The sequence below is a fragment of the Dendrobates tinctorius genome, unplaced genomic scaffold, assembly GCF_039654945.1.
Source record: "Dendrobates tinctorius isolate UK_male_01 unplaced genomic scaffold, ASM3965494v1 ptg000064l, whole genome shotgun sequence".
NCBI lineage: Eukaryota > Metazoa > Chordata > Amphibia > Anura > Dendrobatidae > Dendrobates > Dendrobates tinctorius.
In genome coordinates, this window is record NW_027361732.1 from 30,868,477 (window position 1) to 30,892,726 (window position 24,250).

The window sequence follows — 24,250 nt, forward strand, 5'->3', positions numbered from 1 at the left end:
CCCGCCTGTGGCGCTCGCTCCTGCTGATGTATGCTGTGACTTGTGGAAGTGAATGCTTACACAAATTAAAGCTCTTAAATCTGTGGCTTTCCTGTCAGATCTGTCGCTGTGTCTTATACCTGCCTGGCACTCTGCGTCCCTTCACTTTCTCCCTTGTCACAAAGCACATCACTACTGTACATTTCCTTTTTTCTGTTTTTCAGACAGACCTTAGAAGCATCGGGAAGAAGTTTCTCCCCAGCGACATAAATGGAGGAAAAGTAGAGAAGGTAACGAGCAGTCCGGCTTTTTCCTAACCTCATTGTCACGGCAGTGTGTTACATGTGGGAAGCTGAATCCTCTTCTATTCCCCCCTTTCTAGGATGGAGACCCTTTTTATATGAGGTCATTTCTCGGGGGAGTTGAAGCCGAATTGTGTTAGAATTGCGTGCCACCGCTGTTGACCTCTTGTGCGTCGGCAGCTTTGGCTGGGACTGATTATGTCCCCCCCTGCATGTCTTGCCTGTGCGCAGGGCTGATGGAGGATGCACACCAGTGTTTTATTAATGCTTCTGAGAGGATTTAGTTTGTGAGGTGAATCAGAGCTGACTGGCGGTGAGCGGTTTCGGTGCGCTGCGCGTTACCAGCTGTTTCTGTTTGTTTGTCAGCTGGGGCTGCAGGGTTTGACTCGATTCGTGACAAGCGAACCACCTTCAATAATTAGGAATGGGGCAGCCGGGGGTCCGCAGGCCGGCCACACGCCCTATGTATACACCGCCTTAAAAATAAGTCTGCTAATATAATAGATGCACCGTTCATTAGCAGCACTGTGTGGGCCCAGGAAATCCAAATGCTTGAAAGCTTATTTTCTATTTTCACCTCTCCTTTTTTGTGGCTTCTGAGCACCAGCCAGTTTTGTTATCTTACGGGGGTACGATGCCACCTCCTCATGAGCGGCGCTCCATTTTTTTCTTGTAACAGATTTGCTTATTATAGTCACAGTAATCCGTTTGCTCGCCAAGTCAGAAAAGTGTTTTAATAAAACTATAGCCCTATACAAATAAAATACCTCAGAGTTCCAGAGGTTAAAACATTAATAAAACATTGCTTCTTATTTTATATAAAAGCAAATTTCCTATGCAGCAGGCTATTCCCTGGCATACAAACCTGGTGAACATATGGCAAGTTTAGAAATAATTGCTGAAAGGGAATCGTGCAGAGCTATGAACGTGTGAGGGGCTCAAAATGCCGTCAGTGTTCTTGGGCTGTTGTCATACATAGTTTTCTGGTTAATTTTGTTTCCAAGTTTATAGTTATGTTCACTCTTCGGCTGAGGATTCTATTCATAGAAAAGCCACAATGGTCTCCTTCATTAATTAAAAAAAAAAAAAGATAATCGTGCCACTAACTTTTGCTTCGGGAAGTGAGGCGTGCTGGTAACGTTACGTTGACTGACGCTTGCTAGGGCTCGTGCATTCATCCTTGCAGGCACCTGTTGAAGGGACATCACTGCCAACCTCTAAAAGGGATTCTGTCACAAGGTTTTTGCTTCCCCATCTGAGAGTAGCATAATGTAGGAACACAGATTTTGATTCCAGTGATGTATCAGTTACTGAGCTGCTTGCTGTAGATTTGATAAAATAGCTGTTTTCTCTGCTGCCGATCTATCAGTTCTCTGACGTTTGAGCTGTTTATAGCCCCACTCACATCACTGATTGGCAGCTTTTTTCCCTTGTACAGTGTGCTCAGAAAGCTGCCAATCAGTAATGGGGGCAGGATTATACAGCGCTCATGAAAATGGAGGACTACATGGCAGAAGGTTTACTAGTCCTCTGGTGATAAAATCATTGTTTTATCAGGAGATTATCAGAACTACACTGATCAGCCCAGTAATTGACACCTCACTGGAATCAGGGTCTCTATCCCTACTTCATCATTTTCTCAGACTCATAGCAAAAACTTGTAGAGAAAAGAGGAGTGCCCTGACAAAGGTTGATCCAGGTGGTAAGTATAAAAAACTTTCAATTTATTGCAATGCACTTCATTGTGGAACCTCCTTCCTCAGGCATAATAGAAAAGAATCCCCTTCTCCCTTATAAAGGGACTGGAGGTGACGTTTAAAACACAAGTTATCACTTAAATGCTCATTTAAATGAAGTACAAATGATTGAATATAAAAATGTGGAAAGAAAAAAAAACAATAAACATTCATGTAGACATAATAATAAAAAAAAAAATTAACCCTCCATAGCAAACACTTCGTGACAGAATTCCTCTAAGGGTACGCTCACATCTGTGTATAACATCGGCAAGTGCAATGTGAGAATAAATCGCATTTCACAACTTTGTCTTCCAAAAGGTAGGGGAGAAAACGAGGGGAACTGCTACCTTGGATCTAATCCTTATAAACAGGGAGGAAATGGTTGAGGAGGTAAAAGTGGCTGGGACCCTAGGAGGTAGCGACCATGCTATTTTAGAATTTTGGATAACTAGAGGAGGAAGACCTGTGAAGACTCAGACGTCAAGGTTAGATTTCAGAAAGGCAGATTTTAAGGGATTCAGAAAGAGAATTGGAGGGATCCAATGGCTGGATATCCTTAAAGACAAAAATGTCCAGGAAGGATGGGAAATCTTGAAAAATGAAATTCTCAAAACACAATTGTTAACAATTCCGAAAAGAGGGAAGAATAGGAAGCATTTAAGGAAGCCAGGATGGATGAACACAGAACTTAAGCACATGCTAAAAAGGAAGAAAAAAATGTTTATAAAATGGAAAGAGGGAGGCATATCTAAAGAAGAATATAATGCTGTCTGCAGAACCTGCAGGGCACAAATCAGATTTTCTAAAGCTGACAATGAATTGAGGCTTGCAAGAGATTTCAAAAGCAATAATAAAGGATTTTGGGGATATGTCAAAGGTAAAAGAAAAGTCAAAGATGCTATAGGATTTTTACAGGATGAAAATGATGAAATGGTAAGACAGGATGTTGAGAAGGCCGAACTTTTAAATTCCTATTTTGCATCTGTTTTCTCTCAGAAAGGAAATGTAACATCAACTGTTCTTCACTGTCCTATTAAGGGAATAGAAGAATCCAGGATATCTATAAACAGAAAGATAGTGAGGAAATGCTTAGCTAACCTAAATGAATTCAAGTCTCCAGGTCCAGATGAATTACACCCCAGAGTACTGAAGGAGATAGCAGAAGAAATTTTTGAACCCCTCTCCATAATCTTTGAAAATTCTTGGAGAACAGGAGAAGTGCCAGAAGACTGGAGAAGAGCAAATGTTGTTCCTATCTTCAAAAAGGGGAAGAAGGTGGACCCAGGCAACTATAGGCCGCTGAGTCTGACTTCTATACCAGGAAAGATCTTTGAACAAATTATTAAACAACATGTATGTCAGTACCTGGATAAGAATGAAGTGATTAAACAGAGTCAGCATGGGTTTGTAACTTATAAGTCATGTCAGACTAACTTAATTTCCTTCTATGACGGAATCACTGATTGGGTGGATCAAGGAAATGCTGTAGCTATAGTATATCTTGACTTCAGCAAAGCATTTGACAAAGTCTCTCATACAATCCTTATTGAAAAAATGACTAAGTATGGAATAGACAAGGCAACTGTTAGGTGGATTCATAACTGGCTTAGTGATCGGACCCAAAGAGTGGTCGTAAATGGCTGCGCATCCAGTTGGAAGAATGTCTCAAGTGGGGTACCACAGGGCTCTGTCCTGGGTCCTGTATTGTTCAACATCTTTATCAACGATTTAGATGAAGGAGTTGAGGGTAAACTGATTAAATTTGCTGATGACACAAAGCTAGGAGGGATAGCTAATACTAGAGAAGAGAGAGAGAGGATTCAAAAAGATATAAATAAACTGGAGAAGTGGGCAGCAACTAACAGAATGGTTTTTAACAGGGAAAAATGCAAAGTACTACATCTGGGCAATAAAAATGAAAAAAGCATATACAGAATGGGAAGAATAGGGCTAAGCAACAGCACATGTGAAAAAGACTTGGGTATACTAATAGATAACAGACTGAATATGAGTCAACATTGTGATGCAGCAGCAAAAAAGGCAAATGCAATTCTAGGATGTATTAACAGAAGCATATAGTCTAGATCACGTGAAGTCATTATTTCCCTCTACTCCTCTTTGGTCAGACCTCATCTGGAATATTGTGTCCAGTTTTGGGCACCACATTTTAAAAAAGACATCAACAAACTGGAGCAAGTTCAGAAAAGAGCGACCAGAATGGTGACCGTTCTGCAAACCCTGTCTTATGAGGAAAGGTTGCAGGATTTGGGAATGTTTAGTTTGCAAAAGAGAAGACTGAGAGGAGACTTAATAGCTGTCTACAAATATCTAAAGGGCTGTCACATTGTAGAAGGATCAACATTATTTTCATTTGCACAAGGAAAGACTAGAAGCAGTGGGATGAAACTGAATGGGAGGAGACACAGATTAGATATAAGAAAAAACTTTTTGACAGAGTGATCAATGAGTTGAACAAGCTGCCACGAGAAGTGGTGAGTTCTCCTTCAATGGAAGTCTTCAAACAAAGGCTGGACAGACATCTAACTGGGATGATTTAACGAATCCTGCTTTGAGCAGGGGGTTGGACCAGATGGCCCAGGAGGTCCCTTCCGACTCTACGATTCTATGATCTACAATGTTAGTGAATTTGGCAATGTTCATATGTGAGTTTTTCCTCACCTTGAATTGGGGTAAGGTAAAAATCGCAGTATGCTGCATATGACCACGGAACACTGCAGAGACTCACCAATGCAAGTCAAAGGGTGCGAGAAAAGGATAGTACAACACATGGACCGTGCGTTTGCCATCCGATTTTTACTCAACCATCTAATAGGAAACCTGACATTTCATCAGCCGAGTACAGTAATTTCACAGCGTGACACTGCGTGAACCATCAGAATAGAATAGATATATTTATAGAAAAATATCTGTGAGATATATAATTAGTGCAGTTAGTGTGTAGCTTATACTGTGTATTTATTTACAAAGAAATCAAAGAAAAAAATTGCTTGGGGTATCCCTTATTTTTAATACCCAGCTGAGGGAAAGCAGACAGCTGAGGGCTGGTGTTCTTATTCTGGGAAGAGGCCAATATCTACGAAGCTTCCCAGGCTAAGAATATCCGCTCACAGCTGTCTGCATAGTCTTTACTATTTATTAAAAATGGGGGACCCCCCCCAAAAAAAAAGATGTGGGGTCCCCTCTATTTTTAATAATCAGCTAAAGCTGAGCAGATAATTTTGTGCTAATATTAATAGCCTAGAAGGGATGGTCCCCTCCCAGACTAATAACAGCAGCACATAGCCGCCCCAGAAATGGCACATCCATTAGATTCTGGCACTTAGCGTAAGCTCTTCCCACTTGCCCTGCTGATATCCAGCCCATGGGTTAGTAATGGAGAGGTGTCTAACAGACAACCCCATTACTAACCCTGTAAAAATAGAAATAAACACACACACAGAGTAAAGTCCTTTAATTGTAAAAAAAATTAAAAAAAAACTAACAGACCCTGTTTTACCCACTTTTTTTTTCCATTAAAAAACCTATCCAAAGATGATCTCCAAGTCTGCTACTGATAGTGTGTTAAGCGATGACATGAGTAATCACTCATCACGACAGCCGAAACACACTGTCAGTAGCTTGTGAATCTGGCTGCTGTGATGAGCGCTGACATAACTAAGGTTATTGTAGTTCATAGCCGATGAACTGTGGCAATATTACTGACATCACTCCTCGCATCGTGAGAAATTTCATCCCACTCCTCATGTCACCACATTTCATTTTTTTAATGGTAATAAGTAGTTAAAAAGGGTCGGGGAGTGGTTTTTTTTTTTTGTACAAATAAAGGACTTTTCTCAATGTTTATTTCCTTTGACTATGGAGTACTAGTTATGGGAGTGTCTGATAGACAACTCTCCATTATTATCCACGGGGCTTGATGTCTGCGGACAGTAAACAGCTGACATCAACCCCAAAACCATTAGCCTGCTTGCCAACACACCAGGGTAAGCTGGAAGAGCCGAGGCTAAATACCAGAATTGGCATATCTAATAGATGCGCTGTTTCTGCGGTGACTGAATGCTGGTGTTATTAGTCTGGGATGGTGCCAATATAATAAAAATAAGGGGGACCCCATGCCATTTTTTAAATTGTATTTATTAGCTAAATACATGTGCAAAAAACTACACATTCAAAGCACTGATTATATAACTCACTGAGATATTTCTTAGTATCATCTTTCAATCTATATCTGTATATAAGATAGTTTTATTAGTTGGAAAACTAGATTGAAATGACATAGAGAATTATTGTATGTAAAAACGAATTACATACCCATGTCATGCTGATTCTAGGTGAGAAGAAAAATGCATGGCACTCGTCTGACGATGTCCAACTTTTCTGGCTGAGACTTCCAGCTACTTTATATAGGCAGCATGAGTGTACCCTAAGGTCATGTGCGGATGATCCGTAAGAAGCAACACTTTGGAGGCAGCTCCTGTTCGCTGTGTCCTAAGCGCTGCATTCTATTGAACGCAGGGGAATCCTCATGTGTTTACTGATACTTTCTATTTGTGAAATTTCTCTTGCGGAGATGAAATTTACATGCTGTGGTCTGGAGAGACATGCCACGTGTCTGTCTCCATGGGTGAGCCGTGGGCATCTGTGGACACATAGTGGACATGGGGTTTCTTGAAAGCCCATCCACTATGCGGTAACATCTGGCCAACCCATCTGGTTCCAACCCGCAGCGTTTTCTGATCGTTTGCATATACCCCAAGAGGCATGTTCGCAACCATGTTTTTTTGTTAGGATCATTTTTGAGCTGATTCTACTCTGAAATGTGCATCAAAAACCGCTTCTAATACAGTATAAATAGGCATCTTATTATGGTGTTTGTTTCTCTTCAACCTGAGGAAAAAGCAGCATGTCAACACATGGGGCATTTTGTCCGGTAAATTATTTTTAAAGTACGGTAGATAAGCCTCATACACAAAAAAAAGCATCATAAGGGTATCTATGCATGAAGTTTTTAAGACGCTGGCGGACCTGCCAAGGTTTTTCTAGGTGAAGCCTTCAGCAGCTTTGCTGTCTGTTTTGCTGCCATTTTTGCAGCTTTCCGAAACCTAAATTAAACTATAACTAGCAGAAACAACCTGAAGATTAAACATCCTATTTCTTCTCCGAACATTAAATACGGTAGGTTAAAAGAAGTAACAAAAGACTGAACACTTGCACAATGTCATTTTCACATTGCTCTGCATCATGTTCCTTGCTGTACTTTTCAGGTAGGCTCTACTTGGCATCCACCTGAAAGACACATCATTTGCACATACCCTTAAGAAAGGCACAAAAACGACTTTACGTTTCCAAGGCAGAGTTTTCTAGCAGAAATATCCTCAGTAGACTGTGTGAACATACCCTAAGGATACTTTGTTTCATGTTTTTTTGTTTTTTTTTCTTTTACAAGGTGCATCCAATTGATTGCAATGGAAAATCAGAGAACCATATAAATGACAGCACAGGTTTTGTTTTTTTTAGCCCTGCGGATTTGAAAACCATTTCAATAGGTGACATGTCATGTAGATGACATTATAAATTTCTTCTGTTCCTCAGTGGCAGATTTTAGAGCTTTGAGTTTCTCCATGTCCAATATTTTGTTCTTTTGGGAGATGAGCCACACACGTCTTCATGACGTGCCCGGCAGCAGATGGCGTCCTTCCGAAAAAGTATGAAGCTGATGCTGCAAAATCATGTCAGTAGCACATTTATTAAAGTGGCAAAACCCTTTAAGTACAATATTTTAAAGAAATAGAAGTTTCAATTTGTCTGGTAAACCATCAATTATTGTCACATATTTGCAATGTACCGGCAGCTTGTCTGAGATGAAGATAATAGAGAAGGTAGCTGTTTCCCATGGCAGCGCTTCCTTAATATCTGCTGTTCTTGCCGTCACTCCCGAACCGCATGCTGCGTGTGGGGAGATGGCAGATCATTACCTTCTACACTGAGATTTCTTTCTTCAGCTAGATGAAACCTGAATACTTGGGCAACAGTTAAAGATTTCTTGCTTGTGTCTAGTTTCCCTACAGAACAAAAATCTGTAACTAGAAGGGTCTAAAACTGCTGTATGGGGGTAGACGAATCCGAGAAGCTGTGCAAACAATGCCCTTGGAAATTCGCTGATGGGCCCAAAATGTCCTTTTTTTCTATCATATGGTGTTAACGTAGGCAATGAAAACAATACTGGTGTATAGCTTTTTTTCATCTCTATTTATGCAGCACTCTGGGGGCATTAATTGTCCAATAGTGGAACCTGTCATCAGGAATTTATACCCCAAGATAAGGGCATGTATGGAACCTGTCCGCACGATTTTGTAGTGTAAAGTAAAAACATGGCTGTAATGGCGCTGTAATACCGATTACATTGATGCCTGTGGTGAAGAAATCCGCTTTGTTCGGTGGATTTCGGTGCACAGGGGCGGCACTGTACACTGGGTGTTCTCCTCCTTATCTGTGATCCCCGGCCCCTCCGCCTGCCTCTGGTTGGTTAATGACTGGTCACTGCTGAGATTTCAGTGGAGGCGGTCATTCACTGACTGGAGGCAGCAAAGGGGCTGGGATATTGTGGACAGGGAGCAGAAGACCCCATATGTAGTCCGGGCCCTGTGCACCAAATTCTAATTACCAAAAAAAGCTTGAAATGGTGATTAAAGAGCAACCACAAAGTGGATTTCTGCAGTATCTTTATAATTAGTATTACATTTGTTCCTTATTGCCTCAAAGTTCTTTTTTTAACTAGATTTTACACATTGTATAAGTATGTTCTTGTGTCATATTAATACCACCTAAAAAAAAGCGTGGATCTTTTAGGGACTGAAAGGTGGCCACAGAGAGATCAGTGACCGTTATGGAGGAAGTTCAGTTTTCTAGGCCTCACTAGTAGGGCGCTATAACAGGAAGCCCCCTAGAAGTGCATATGGCTTTTAGGACAGCCTTGTTGTCATATGCATAAGGTCTTGTGGTTAATCGCGTGGCAGATGCCTCAGGCCTTTCTTGTCCCTGCTGTTTGCAGAAGCCTTGAAACGACCTTCAGGAGCTGAATGTAGAAGTGTTCTGCCTGAGAGATCACACCATCCATCCACCTGGATTCTCATATATTCACTATTTGCAGATGGGCTGGGTAAGGCTCAGTTTGTTCAGAGGTTGCCTGGGAATTCTTCTTTTACAGGCGGCTCAGTACTTTGATTTCTGAATGTCACATTGTTGTGTAGACCTTCATGTAAGCTATTCTTTTCCTCCTACAGGGCCCATCAATCAGCTTAAGGCACATACATTGCAGAGGGAAAGCAATAACTCTGTGACATTAAAGTCGTACACGTTTAACTGCGCACTAACATTTAAGTGGCCTGATTTGCATGGAAATCAAAGGGTGGCAGTCTCTCTTCTAGCGGGGGCATACTCCTCCACAAAACTAAGTTTTGTCTCATGTCACAGTCTTCCAAGGTTTATAAAAGTCCTGGTGTCTCCAGAGAAGGCTGACCTGGTCTCTGCTCTGTTATCTGTGTATGTGCTCTGGATAGAAAATAAAAACTTGGTCAATTTAATAATAGCAGTTCTCTTTATCAGTGGAAGGTATGTTATTATCTGTGGGAGTAGCACTAAGAGCAATGTATAGACTTTCTTAGGTGCATGATTACATGTATTATTTTTATCTTGGTGTAGGTGGGAATGAATTGCTGGTAATTATTTTTTTTAAGTAAAAACTGTCAGAATAAGTATAATGGATGTCCAGGCATGAGCTTAAAATTATATGTACATCAGCAGCTATAGGGGTGTCATTAATGCTGTGATTTGTCAGAAAAAGCAGTCTGAGATGCTTCATTTATTGCCTGGGGAGGGAACCAGCATGGACGCATCCCTGTCATCCCACCACTTATTCACTATCAGAGATTGAGCATTGCTCTTAAGTAGTTAAATGGCATTGACCAGAGCTAGCTCCGATCTCTGCTGTTAGAGCTTGTTAGTGGCATTGACCCGAGCTAGCTCCGATCTCTGCTGTCAGAGTTTGATAGTGGCATTGACCCGAGCTAGCTCCGATCTCTGCTGTCAGAGCTTGATAATGGCATTGACCCGAGCTAGCTCCTATCTCTGCTGTCAGAGCTTGATAATGGCATTGACCAGAGCTAGCTCCGATCTCTGCTCTTAGAGCTTGATAGTGGCATTGACCCGAGCTAGCTCCGATCTCTGCTGTCAGAGCTTGATAATGGCATTGACCCGAGCTAGCTCCGATCTCTGCTGTCAGAGCTTGATAATGGCATTGACCAGAGCTAGCTCCGATCTCTGCTGTCAGAGCTTGATAATGGCATTGACCCGAGCTAGCTCCGATCTCTGCTGTCAGAGCTTGATAGTGGCATTGACCCGAGCTAGCTCCGATCTCTGCTGTCAGAGCTTGATAATGGCATTGACCAGAGCTAGCTCCGATCTCTGCTGTCAGAGCTTGATAATGCCATTGACCAGAGCTAGCTCTGATCTCTGCTGTCAGAGCTTGATAATGGCATTGACTAGAGCTAGCTCCGATCTCTGCTGTCAGAGCCTGATGCTGGCTGTATATAGCCCACCAGCGCCTGCCCTGTATGAAGTCCGCTCCATACACTGCAACCTGCCTAGGAAACACTTTTCTGCCTTTTGGTGTGAAGGTCAGTGCTCGCTAATATAAGCGTATAACACTGACAAGTGCTGTGCAATAAAACATCGCATAACACTCGGCCCAATGTTATATTATGGGGCAGCTCACATGCATCCGAGAATCAGATTGCACTCACCCATACAAGTCTACGTATGGGTGTGTGTAAGACATCCGACTGCACTCGGATGTCATCTGTGGATCTCGGCAATGGAGGAGATGAAGAAATTACTCTGTCTCCTCCGCACCTGTGCTGCGATTCTATCATGTGTACCGACACTTGGCTCAAACTCGTGACAGCGTTATTTGCATAATCTGCCTCGATTCTGTCACACAAAACAACATACACTCATATAACTCCAGCCTAAGGGGTACATGTGAATTAGAGTAGTAGAAAGCAATAAGATATTTTACAGAGTTAATTTAACACCTTCCCATCATCAAACATACTGGTACATTCTTCATTCAGTGGATTTTATGTAGGAGCCGAGTCTGTCCCACACAAAGCAGATGCCTGTTGTGTTATATGGCTGTCGTCCACATCCAGCGCTGACAGTGGCAATTAAGGTGCATAATGTTGAAGACGTATAATGTTGCATGAATTCCTAAGTGATTTGAATAGAAATGTCAGCTCACGTAGCAAAAAACAAGCCCTCATACAGCTCCAGTAATGGAAAAATGAAAACATTACGGGTGTCGGGAAATAAACGCTCAAACCCAATTTTATTTTCTCAAATTTTATATTTTTCACCTCTTAACAGCGAATCTGTCAGAAGGTTTTTGCCATATATACTGATAGTAGCATAATGTAGAGACTGAGACCCTGATTCCAATGATATGTCACTTACTGGGCTGCTTGGTGTAGTTTTGACAGAATACCGGTTTCTCTGCTGTAGATGTAGCAGAGGTAAGTCTTCTGTGCATTGTCAGCAAGCTGCTAACCACTTGTGGTGGCCAGGTTACACTAATTAGCCTGACTGGGCTGCGCGTGATCCGTAGTCAAGTAGTGATCATTTCCTGTTGATAAAACACTCATTTTATGGAAACTATAACACAATCCCTGGAATCGGGGTCTCAGTGGCTACATTATGCTGCTCTTAGATTACATAGCAAAAACCTGCATTCATCTGTTGCCACCGTCTTGAAGCTGAACACATGGCATTGTCATCCTGAGGGGGGTGTTGCCAACCCCCTCATCTATGATTGCTGTGTTTCGCTGTTCAAACCTGAACAGAAAATCGCAGTGTTTTCTCAGTGTTTCAGACAATTGGATTACGTGAAACACTGATGTTCAGCCTAGGATCTGTGCTGTAAGAGCACCAATCCTAGGCTGGAGCCTAGCAGTCAGGGAGTCACCATGGCCAGCTCTGATTGGTGTGCGACTATAACAGCGATCAAACCAATCAAAGCACACAGAGGCGATTTCACCTGGAGTAACCGCCCTGTACTTCCTCATTCTGGCTGTGGATTTGTACAGGGCGGTTACTCTGTCCCTCTGTGCACCGTGCTGGGCCTTGTGGTGCCGCAGAAGCCTGTGATATCACAATTGCGACTACTGCACCTGTTCCTGCGATAAAAAGAAGAAGAAAGAGTTCCTGATCCCTGATTCTTTTCTAATTTTTTTTTTTTTTCTTCCCTCCTTTTACCCCTCTCCCTCCCCACCCACCCTTTTGCCACTGAGTGCTGATCAGTACTTGATCGCTCGATTTTTGGCAGTTTTCTTCTTTATCGTGCGTCCTGCAGCAGCCAAGCGTTGATCAGTGATGCCTCCCCCTTTGCAGCACTTCCGCGCGTGCATTCTACAGCTGCTGTGTGTTGATCAACGGCATAAATCACTGATCCGCACTGATCCCCCCCCTCCTTTGCACCAGTACTTGTGTGCGTCCTACAGCCGCCAAGCCACTGATCAGACGTACACCACTGATTGTCACCTGTGCTCACTTTTGGCAAGAACTTTTTTTACTTTTTTTTTGTCATCCCCTTTTTGTACCACATCCATGCGTGCACCCTACAGCTGTCGAGCGCTGGTTGGGGATAAATATCACTAATCGGTGTCTTTTTTTTTTTTTTTTGTGTTAAATAAGTATAGAGTAAAAAATCATATAGATCAGTTCATGGGATTAGAGTAGGTAGAGTAAAAATATACCACAGTAATCGTCATGTGCTACTGTATTTTTTACTGAATTTAGATAGTGTCAGCGTAGAAGAAAAGAATCATCCATGCGTCCGTCCAACAGCCGTCAAGCGCTGATCACTGACACACATCAGTGATAAACCTCTGGTTGTTTTTTTTTTTTTTTTTTTTAAAGAATAAATTAATTTAGATTAGGAACAGTACAAATATACTGTAGTAGTCATCATCAAATATTTATTTACTATAGTATTATTTAGTACTATATAGTATAGTACTATAGTATTTTTTACTGAATTGATTTAGGATTAGTCTCAGAGTGCATGGAAAAAAAGAATTACATCCGTGCGCCCGTCCTAGAGCCGTCGAGTGTTGATCAGCAACACATCACTGATCGACCTACAGCTGTTTTTTCCTTTTCTTTTTTTTTTTTTTTTTTGTGTGAAAAGAGTAAAATAAAATATTTTGAGTAGTTGATAGGATTAGATTTTTTTTCTCAAGTAAATATACACACACACCCCTGAATAAAGTTTGGTTATTTTACACATAAACACACGTGAAAAAATGTCATCGCGCTTGTCCCAAACTTGGTATTCAGCAGAGGAGGCATACGCCTTCCTTGCCTCCCGCACTGACAGTGAGAGAGAGGATCCCACCTGCCTTTATTTTTCCAAGTCATCCTCTTCCTTAAGTGATACCGAACCACCACATAGATGCCCCAGGACAGAAAATGAACCAGCACACACCATTGCTGACCCTGTATGGACCTCACCCACCGAAGACTATGAGCCACATATTCCTGATTATGCGGCACAATCAGGAATCCCAATTTGTCACCACCAGCCTCACAGAAATAGACTTTACAAGCTTTTTAGCTGTACAAATTGTGAGAGAGTACCTCAGGGTACACCCAGAAGTTTAGGGTTTACGAAGGGAACACCGCATTGAACACCCTGAAAATACCCCTGTCCTGGGAGTGAGTGGGAAAATTGTGTGGGATTTGGTGCACCACTGCTGGATCAAGGTTATCACCTCTATGTAGACAACTTTTATACCAGCATCCCACTGTTCAAGTCTCTCTCTGTGCAAGGACCGCAGCCTGCTGTGCTTCTACCGTACTATCCGCAAAAATCAGAGAGGCCTCCCTAAGATGCTAATTGGGCAGCTGCTCACAAAGGGCGAGAGCAGAGACCAATGTAGCGACAACATGCTGGTGATAAAGTAGAAGGACAAGAGGGATGTCCTTTTCTTGACCATCATACATGGTGGCAGCACCCCCAGTGCTGTATGAGGTACCTCAACCCAGGTCCAAAAACCACACTGTGTACTGGGGTGCAACAAGAACATGGGGGTAGTTTATCTCTGATCAAGTCCTCCAGCCATACAATGCCATGAGAAAGGCCAAGATGTGGTACAGATGGCAATGTATAACGCTTTTGTGCTGTCATGATTTTCAGACAAGAATGGTACGTCATACCTTCAGTTCCAGGAGGTAGTGATTAAGACCCTGATATTTGGCAGTCAGGAAGGAGTAGGCCCCAGTGCTTCCGAAACGGAAGATGCTTGTATCGTACCAGGCCAACATTTCGTCTGTGAGGTCCCTCAAACCGTGAAGAAAGGAAGGCAAAAAAAGTGCAGATTCTGTTACAAAAGATGAATATGCAAGGACACCATTTGGCAATGCAGCGCCTGCCCCGACCAAACCTGGCCTGTGTATAAAAGAATACTTCAGACTGTACCACACATCCATGGACTACTATATTCATTTTTGACTTGCAAAACTCGCGTATGCCAACCTGACGAACACTACTCACGAATGCCAACCTAATGCACTCTACACAATTTACGTATATGCTACCACATTATTCAATTGAAAAAAACTAGGAGGAAAAAGACAGCGCAATAGGGTTTTATCTAAGGGAGATAAAGCTGTTTAAGGTTATACTAGCATGATTTAGTTGTGTATACACAACTTTTCAATCACTTATACATCCAGCTGCTGCAGGTCCAACGGGTCTTCAGAACAGGAAAACACAGATAATGAGGGTTTGTGGATAATCTGCACTGCTGGTATCCCATACAGTGAGGGAAATAAGTATTTGATACCTTGCTGGTTTTGTAAGTTTGCCCACTGACAAAGACATGACCAGTCTATAATTTTAAGGGTAGGTTAATTTTAACATTGAGAGACAGAATATCAAAAATAAAATCAAGAAAATCACATTGTATAAATTTATTTGCATTTTGCAGTGAGAAATAAGTATTTGATTCCTCTGGCAAACTAGACTTAATACTTGGTGGCAAAACCCTTGTTGGTAAGCACAGCAGTCACACGTTTTTTGTAGTTGATGAGGTTTGCTCACATATCAGGAGGAATTTTGGTCCACTCCTCTTTGCAGATCATCTCAAAACCATTAAGAATTTGAGGCTGTCACTTGGCAACTCAGAGTTTCAACTCCCTCCATAAGTTTTCTATGGGATTAAGGTCTGGAGACTGGCTATACCGCTCCATGACCTTAATGTGCTTCTTTTTGAGCCACTCCTTTGTTGCCTTGGCTGTACAGTCATATGTTAAAGTTTGGGCACCCCTATTAATGTTAACCTTTTTTCTTTATAACAGTTTTGGTTTTTGCAACAGCTATTTCAGTTTCATATATCTAATAACTGATGGACTCAGTTATATTTCTGGATTCAAATGAGGTTTATTGTACTAACAGAAAATGTGCAATCTGCATTTAAACAAAATTTGACCGGTGCAAAAGTATGGGCACCTCAACATAAAAGTGACATTAATATTTTGTAGATCCTCCTTTTGCAAAAATAACAGCCTCTACTCGCTTCCTGTAGCTATTAATGAGTTCCTGGATCCTGGATGAAGGTATTTGTGACCATTCCTGTTTACAAAACAATTCCAGTTCAGTTAAGTTCGATGGTCGCCGAGCATGGACAGCCCGCTTCAAATCATCCCACAGATGTTCAATGATATTCAGGTCTGGGGACTGGGACTGGCCATTCCAGAACATTGTAACTGAGTCCATCAGTTATTAGATATATGACACTAAAATAGCTGTTGCAAAAACCAAAGTTGTTATAAAGAAAAAAGGTTAACATTAATAGGGGTGCCCAAACTTTAACATATGACTGTACAGCCAAGGCAACAAAGGAGTGGCTCAAAAAGAAGCACATTAAGGTCATGGAGTGGCTTAGCCATTCTCCAGACCTCAATCCCATAGAAAACTTATGGAGCGGGCACCATATTGGAACACCCATCACTGGGGTATTTTAATATGGCGGTCGGCGCGGTGGATTGTGGGATTTGGGGACATTCAGACGGAAGTGGATGACAGACAATTTAAGGCAATTATATATATAGATGGTAAAAAATGAAACGATCGTTCTTCTTTACCTTGTCATCAATTTGAGCTACAGAAGCATTTGTATGTGATTGAGCCAAATGGGCTAATCTTTGCTACCCTTGCGCATCATAGAACCATGGAATATACGTCACGCTTTGTCATCTTAGTATCATGGGTTGGGACTTGCCCATTTCTCCTACATCAATATCAAGAACTATCACATTAAAACCACTGAAACATGAAGTGATCAGTTTACATGTGTTTTGCAGGCATTACAAGGCTGTAAAATCAACAGTTGTAACTAAAGCTTTTTTTTCTAATCTCATCAAAACCCATATTTTCCCCAAGCTAGAACAACCAATATCTTCTAATCTGATCCAGTGCCTTTAACCCCTTCCTTTCTGCTCTGCATTTTTTATATCTACATACAGTTAGGTCCAGAAATATTTGGATAGTGACTGAATCTTTGTGATTTCAGCTCTGCATGCCACTGTTTTTGATTTAAAATGAAATATCTGAGATGCAATAGAGGTGTAGACTTTGAGGCTTAATTAAAGGGGTTGAACCAAAATATCCTGTGAAACGTTCAGGAGTTACAACCACTTTTATACAAAGCCACCTCCTTACAGGGGCTCAAAAGTAAATGGGCAAATTAATTGTACCATAAATAGATGTTCATGACTGTGTGAAGTCTGGAAGCCATGAACGTCAGCAAACGCTGGGCTTCCTCCTTCTTTGTGATGCTTTGTCAAGCCCTTACTGCAGCTGCCTTCAGTTGTTGCTTGTTTGTAAAACTTTCTGCCTTAAAGAGAAAGTGCGATTGAAAAAAAATTCAACAATTTAAAAAATGTAAAGTATTAATGTTTAACCCCTTCACCCCCAAGGGTGGTTTGCACGTTCATGACCGGGCCAATTTTTACAATTCTGACCACTGTACCTTTATGAGGTCATAACTCTGGAACGCTTCCATGGATCCCGGTGATTCTGACATTGTTTTCTCGTGACATATTGTACTTCATGTTAGTGGTAAAATTTCATTCAAATAACTTGCGTTTATTTGTGAGAAAAATGGAAATTTGGCGAAAATTTTGAAAATTTCGCAATTTTCCAACTTTAAATTTTTATGCCCTTAAATCACAGAGATACAGCACACAAAAAACTTGATAACTAACATTTCCCACATGTTTACTTTACATCAGCACAATTTTGGAACCAAAATTTTTTTTTTGTTAGGAAGTTATAAGGGTTAAAAGTTAACCAGCGATTTCTCATTTTTGCAACACCATTTTATTTTTACGGACCACATCACATTTGAAGTCACTTTGAGGGGTCTATATGATAGAAAATATCCAAAAGTGACACCATTCTAAAACCTGCACCCCTCAAGGTGCTCAAATCCACATTCAAGAAGATTATTAACCCTTCAGGTGCTTCATAAGAATTTTTTGAATGTTAAAAAAAAATGAACATTTAACTTTTTTTCACAAAAAAAATTACTTCAGGTCCAATTTTTTTTATTTTACCAAGGGTAACAGGAGAAAATAGACTGCAAAAGTTATTGTGCAATTTGTCCTGAGTACGCTGATACCTGATATGTAGGGGGGGGGGACGACTGTTTCGGCGCATGGCAGAGGTCAGAATGGAAGGAGCGCAGTTTGACTTTTTCAATGCAAAATTGGCTGGAATTCAGATCGGACGCCATGTCACATTTGGAGAGTCCCTGATGTACCTAAACAGTGGAAACCCCCTACAAGTGACCCCATTTTGGAAACTAGACCCCCCCAAGGAACTTATCTAGATATGTGGTGAGAACTTTGAACCCACAAGGGCTTTACAGAAGTTTATAACGTACAGCGGTACAATTAAAAAATCATATTTTTTCCACAAAAATGATCTTTTCACCCCAATTTTTATTTTCCCAAGGGTAACAGGACCCTAAAAGTTATTGTGCAATTTGTCCTGAGTGCGCTGATACCCCACATGTGGGGGTAAACCACTATTTGGGCGCATGGCAGAGCTCGGAAGGGAAGCAGCGCCATTTGACGTTTTTGGCTGGAATTGAGATCGGACATCATGTCGCGATTGGAAAACCCCTGATGTACCAAAACAGTGGAAACCCCCCACAAATGACCCCATTTTGGAAATGAGACCCCCTAAGGAACCTATCTAGATGTGTGGTGAACACTTTGAACCCCCAAGGGCTTCACAGAAGTTTATAAAGCCCGGGCATGAAAATAAAAAAATCGTATTTTTTCCACAAACATTATCAATTAGTCCCCAATTTTTTCATTTTCCCAAGGGTAACAGGAGAAATTGGACCCCAAAAGTTGTTGTCCAATTTGTCATGAGTACGCTGACACCCCATATGTGGGAGAAAACTACTGTGTGGACACACGTCAGGGCTCGGAAGGGAAGTAGTGACGTTTTGGAATGCAGACTTTGATGGAATGGTCTGCGAGTGTCATACTGCCTTTGGAGAGCCCCTAATGTACCTAAACAGTGGAATCCCCCACAAATGACCCCATTTTGGAAACGAGACCCCCTAAGGAACTTATCTAGATGTGTGGTGAGCACTTTGAACCCCCAAGGGCTTCACAGAAGTTTATAATGCCCGGGCATGAAAATAAAAAAATCGTATTTTTCCACAAACATGATCAATTAGTCCCCAATTTTTTTAATTTCCCAAGGGTAACAGGAGAAATTGGACCCCAAAAGTTGTTGTCCAATTTGTCATGAGTACGCTGACACCCCATATGTGGGAGAAAACTACTGTATGGACACATGTCGGGGCTCGGAAGGGAAGCAGTGACATTTTGGAATGATGGAATGGTCTGCGGGTGTCATGTGCGTTTGGAGAGCCCCTGATGTACCTAAACTATTGAAACTCCCCACAAGTGACCCCATTTTCGACACTAGGCCCCCCACGGAACTTATCTAGATGTGTGGTGAGCACTTTGAACCCCCAAGTGCTTCACAGAAGTTTATAACGCTCGGGCGTGAAAATAAAAAAATCATTTTTTTCCACAAAAATGATATTTTTGCCCCCAATTTTTTATTTTCCAAAGGGTAACAGGAGAAATTGGACCCCAAAAATTGTTTTGCAATTTGACCTGCGTAGGCTGATACCCTACATGTGGGGGTAAAACACTGTTTGGGCGCATGGCAGAGCTTGGAAGGGAAGGAGCACCATTTGACTTTTTCAACTCAGAATTGGCTGGAATTGAGATCAGACGCCATGTTGCATTTGGAGAGCCCCTGATGTGCCCAAACAGTGGAAACCCCCAATTCTAACTCCAACCCGAACCCCAACACACCCCTAACCCTAATCTTAGCCCTAACCCTACCCTAACCCTAGCCCTAACCCTAACCCTAATGGAAAAATGGAAATAAATACATTTTTTTAATTTTATTATTTTTCCCTAACTAAGGGGGTGATAACGGGGGGTTTGATTTACTATTTATGGCGGTTTTTATGTTTGACGGCTGTCACACGCTAAAAGATGCTTTTTATTGTAAAAATAGTTTTTGCATCACCACATATTGAGAGCTCTAATTTTTCCGAATTTTGACCCACCGAGTCATGTGATGTCTTATTTTTTGCGGGACGAGTTGACGTTTTTATTGGTACCATTTTCGGGCATGTGACATTTTTTGATCGCTTTTTATTCCGATTTTTGGGACGCAGAATGAACAAAAACCAGCGTTTCATGAATTTCTTTTGGGGGGGTGCGTTTACACCGTTTCGCGTGCGATAAAATTGATAAAGCGGTTTTATTCTTCGGGTCAGTACGCTTACAGAGATTCCTCATTTAGGGCTTTTTTTATGTTTTGTCGGTTTTATGCAATGAAAACTATTTTATATAAAAAATAATTATTTTTGCATCGCTTTATTCTGCGAGCTATAACTTTTTTATTTTTTTGCAGATGATGCTGTGTGGCGGCTCGTTTTTTGCGGGACAAGATGACGTTTTCAGCGGTACCATGGATATTTATATGCGTCTTTTTGATCGCGCGTTATTACACTTTTTGTTTGGCGGTATGATAATAAATATTTTTTGCTTCGTTTTTTATTTTTATTTTTTAAGGGGTTCGCTAAATGGGTTAACTAATGGGACAGTTTTATAGGGCGGGTTGTTACGGACGCGGCGATACCTAATATGTGCACTTTTATTGTTTTTTTTTTTTATTTCTAAATAATGGATTTATTTGGGGGAATATTTTTTTTTTTTCTAATTTATTTGGCGATTTTTTTAAAATTTATTTTAACACTTTTTTTTTAAAATTTTTTTTTTTTTTTTTACTTTATTAAATAGTCCCAGGTGGGACATCACTGTCCTGTGACAGATCGCTGATCTGTCACATCACAGATCACTGTGACAGAAAAGCAATCTGTCACAGGCACTGCAGAAGGCTTCCTCATGCCTGCGCTTTGCAGGCACTGAGGAAGCCAGCTTCCTGCAGGCCCCCGAAGGCCCCCGTTGCCATCTTGGATTCGGGAGCCTGCAGGAAAGGAGCCCCCGGCAGCAGCGCTGCACATTGCGCTGCCGTGGGGGGCTCAGGGAAGCAAGGAGGGAGCCCCCTCCCTGCCGAAGCTTCCCTTTAACTCCCGGTACACCGCGATCGTGTTTGATCGCGGTGTACAAGGGGTTAACGTGTCGGGGGCGGTCCGTGACAGCCCCTGACACATTGTGCCGGGTGTCAGCTGTGATAATCAGCTGACACCCGGCCGCGATCAGCGGCGCTCACCACGTGGGCGCCGCTGATCGCGGTAGACGTACTATCCCGTCCATGGGCATAGGGGCCCGGGTCCCATGGACGGGATAGTACGTCTCATGTCAGGAAGGGGTTAAATAAAAAAAATTGTGTTTTTTTTTTTTTTTTTTTTTTAAACACCTTTCTGACATATTACGTACTATCTCGTCCATGTGCCCTGGGCCATGTGCCCATGGACGGGATAGTACGTCATACGCTCACGGAGGGGGGGGGAGTGCGGCTGGTTACCGCCAGGTGTCAGCTGATTCTCACAGCTGACACCCGGCACTAAGTGCCAGGAGCGTTCACAGACCGCTCCCGGCACTTTAACCCCTGAAACACTGCGATCAAACATGATTGCAGCATTTCGGGAGCAGGCAGAGGGGCTGTCAGCTGTGACCGCCGCTCTGCCTTTGGATCAGAGACCCCGCGGCATGACGCAGGGTCCCGATCGCTCCCATGGTAATCCAATGTTGTTATGACAACATCCGGGTTACCAGAGCTCAGAGACTTCCTGTCGTGCGCAGTGCATGTCAGGACGTCTCTGTGGTTAGTGACAAATCCCTGCAGCGCTGACAATTATATGGCCTGCAGATCTGCATGCCATATAAGCAATCAGCCTGCACAAAATGAGTGTCCCATAGTGGGACAAAGTGTGAAAGTTAGAATGAAATAAAAAATTTTCTTTAACTGTAATAATATTTTAAAAAATACTAAAAAAATAAAAAGCTTTTTCCATCATTAAATCAATATTGGAATAAATAATTATAAACAATAAAAGTACACATATTTAGTATCGCCGTGTCCGTAACGACCCGACCTATAAAACTGTACCACTAGTTAACCCCTTTAGTGAACACCATTAAAAAAAGGCAAAAAAAATGCTTTATCATCATACCGCTGAACAAAAAGTGGAATAACGCGATCAAAAAGACGGATATAAATAAATGTGGTACCGCTGAAAACGTCATCTTGTCCCACAAAAAACAAGCCACCATACAGCCCCATCAGCGGAAAAATAAAAAAGTTATAGCGCTCAGAATAAAGCAATGGAAAAATAATTATTTTTTCTATAAAATAGTTTTTATTGTATGAAAGCACCAAAACATTAAAAAAAATATAAATGAGGTATCGCTGTCATCGTACTGACCCAAAGAATAAAACTGCTTTATCAATTTTACCACACGCGGAACAGTATAAACGCCCCCCCAAAAGAAATTCATGAATTGCTGGTTTTTGTTCATTCTGCCTCCCAAAAATCGGAATAAAAAGTGATCAAAAAATGTCATGTGCCTGAAAATGGTACCCCATAAAAACGTCAACTCGTCACGCAAAAAACAAGACCTCACGTGACTCTGTGGACCAAAATATGGAAAAATTATAGCTCTCAAAATGTGGTGATGTAAAAACTATTTTTTTGCAATAAGAAGCATCTTTTAGTGTGTGACAGCTGCCAAACATAAAAACCCGCTATAAAGAGTAAATCAAAACCCCCTTTACCACCCCCTTAGTTAGGGAAAAATAATAAAATAAAAAAGAATATTTCCATTTTCCGGTTAAGGCTAGGGTTAGGGCTAAAGTTAGAGTTGGGGCTAAAGATAGGGTTAGGGGTGTGTTAGGGTTAGGTTTTTGGATAGGGTTATGGTTGGGATTAGGGATAGGGGTATGCTGGGGTTAGATTTGGAAATGAGGAGTTTCCACTGTTTAGACACATCAGGGGCTCTCCAAATGCGACATGCGTCTGATCTCAATTCCAGCCAATTCTGCGTTGAAAAAGTCAAACGGTGCTCCTTCCCTTCTGAGCTCTGCCATGCGCCCAAACAGTGGTTTACCCCACATATGAGGTATCAGCATACTCAGGACAAATTGCACAGCAACTTTTGGGGTCCAATTTCTCCTGTTACCCTTGGTAAAATAAAACAAATTGAAGTAAATTTTTGTGAAAAAAAACTTAAATGTTTTTTTTTTTTTTTAATCATTCAAAAAATTCCTGTGACACTCCTGAGGGGTTAATAAACTTCTTGAATGTGGTTTTGAGCACCTTCAGGGGTGAAGTTTTTAGAATGTTGTCACTTTTGGGTATTTCCTATCATATAGACCCGTCAAAGTGACTTCAAATGTGATGTGGTCAATAAAAAAGGAATGGTGTTATAAAAATGAGAAATCGCTGGTCAACTTTTAACCCTTATAACTTCCTAACAAAAAAATTTTGGTTCCAAAATTGTGCAGATGTAAAGTAGACATGTGGGAAATGTTATTTATTTACTATTTTTTGTGACATACTTTTAAGGGCATGAAAATTCAAAGTTGGAAAATTGTGAAATTTTCGCCACATGTCCGTTTTTTTCCACAAATAAACGCAAGTCATATCCAAGAAATTTTACCACTATCATGAAGTACAATATGTCACAAGAAAACAATGTCAGAATCAGCAGGATCCATGAATGCGTTCCAGAGTTATTACCTCATAAAGGGACAGTGGTCAGAATTGTAAACAATTGGCCTGGTTATTAACATGCAAACCACCCTTGGGGGTAAAGGGGTTAATGAAGTTAAATATGAAAAATACTTAAAAAAGGTGTTATATTTTTAAACACTGGGGAGCAGTTGCTGAAATTTGCCCTGAAATGCTAGTGTACAACTAGCTCACATTACGACTGCAGTAAATGTGGGCAAAGTCTGCTCACATGTCTGTGACATCACCCCTCTTCTCCCATTCTAGGTGTCTACAACAGGGTAAGAGGATGAAGTTTAGCTTCACGTATTTTGGTGGACACCTTTTTTGACGCTTTAGGACAGATCTATGATGAACCTGACAGGGTCAAGGTGGCAGAGACAAGGATCATTAACCTGTCACAGGGGAACCACACAGCAGAAGACTAACATACTGAGTTTCATCAGTGGTCTTCTGAGGTCTTGTGGAATGACGCAGCTCTCAGATGCCAATTCCTCAGGAGTCTTTTGGAGTCTCTTAAGGACAGTCTGGCTCTACATGCTCCTCCATGCTCCTCCTGGTTGCTTGGTGGAGGTCATGACTCAGGCTAACCTCATGGATTGGAGGATGCAGGAAAGATGTGAGGTGCGAAAAGAGGCCCCATTTTGTCCAACTGGCCCGGTTTGTGCACCCGAGTTGGAACTTATGGAGGTTGGTGCTGCCAGCTCTAGGATTAAGGAGAGGAGATGCCAGTGGGAACTTGGACTTTGTCTCTATTGTGGTCAAGCTGGACACTTCCTAAAGGATTGCTTGGCATGATCTGCAGCAAACAAGCCGTCGGGAAACTCTTAAATCTGGGTGATTATCGAGGAGG

At 41.6% G+C, this 24,250-nt stretch overlaps 1 protein-coding gene across 2 annotated transcripts in view; it reads left to right on the forward strand.

Annotated features, from left to right (window-relative positions):
• The window catches only part of TDRD3 (tudor domain containing 3), a 474,894-nt gene that overhangs the window by 143,900 nt on the left and 306,744 nt on the right, over positions 1-24,250 (forward strand). For both annotated transcript variants that reach the window (XM_073580356.1, XM_073580355.1), the window contains exon 3: positions 204-269. In XM_073580356.1, the coding sequence (XP_073436457.1) occupies positions 204-269 (66 nt within the window). The remainder of the gene's footprint in view (positions 1-203; positions 270-24,250) is intronic.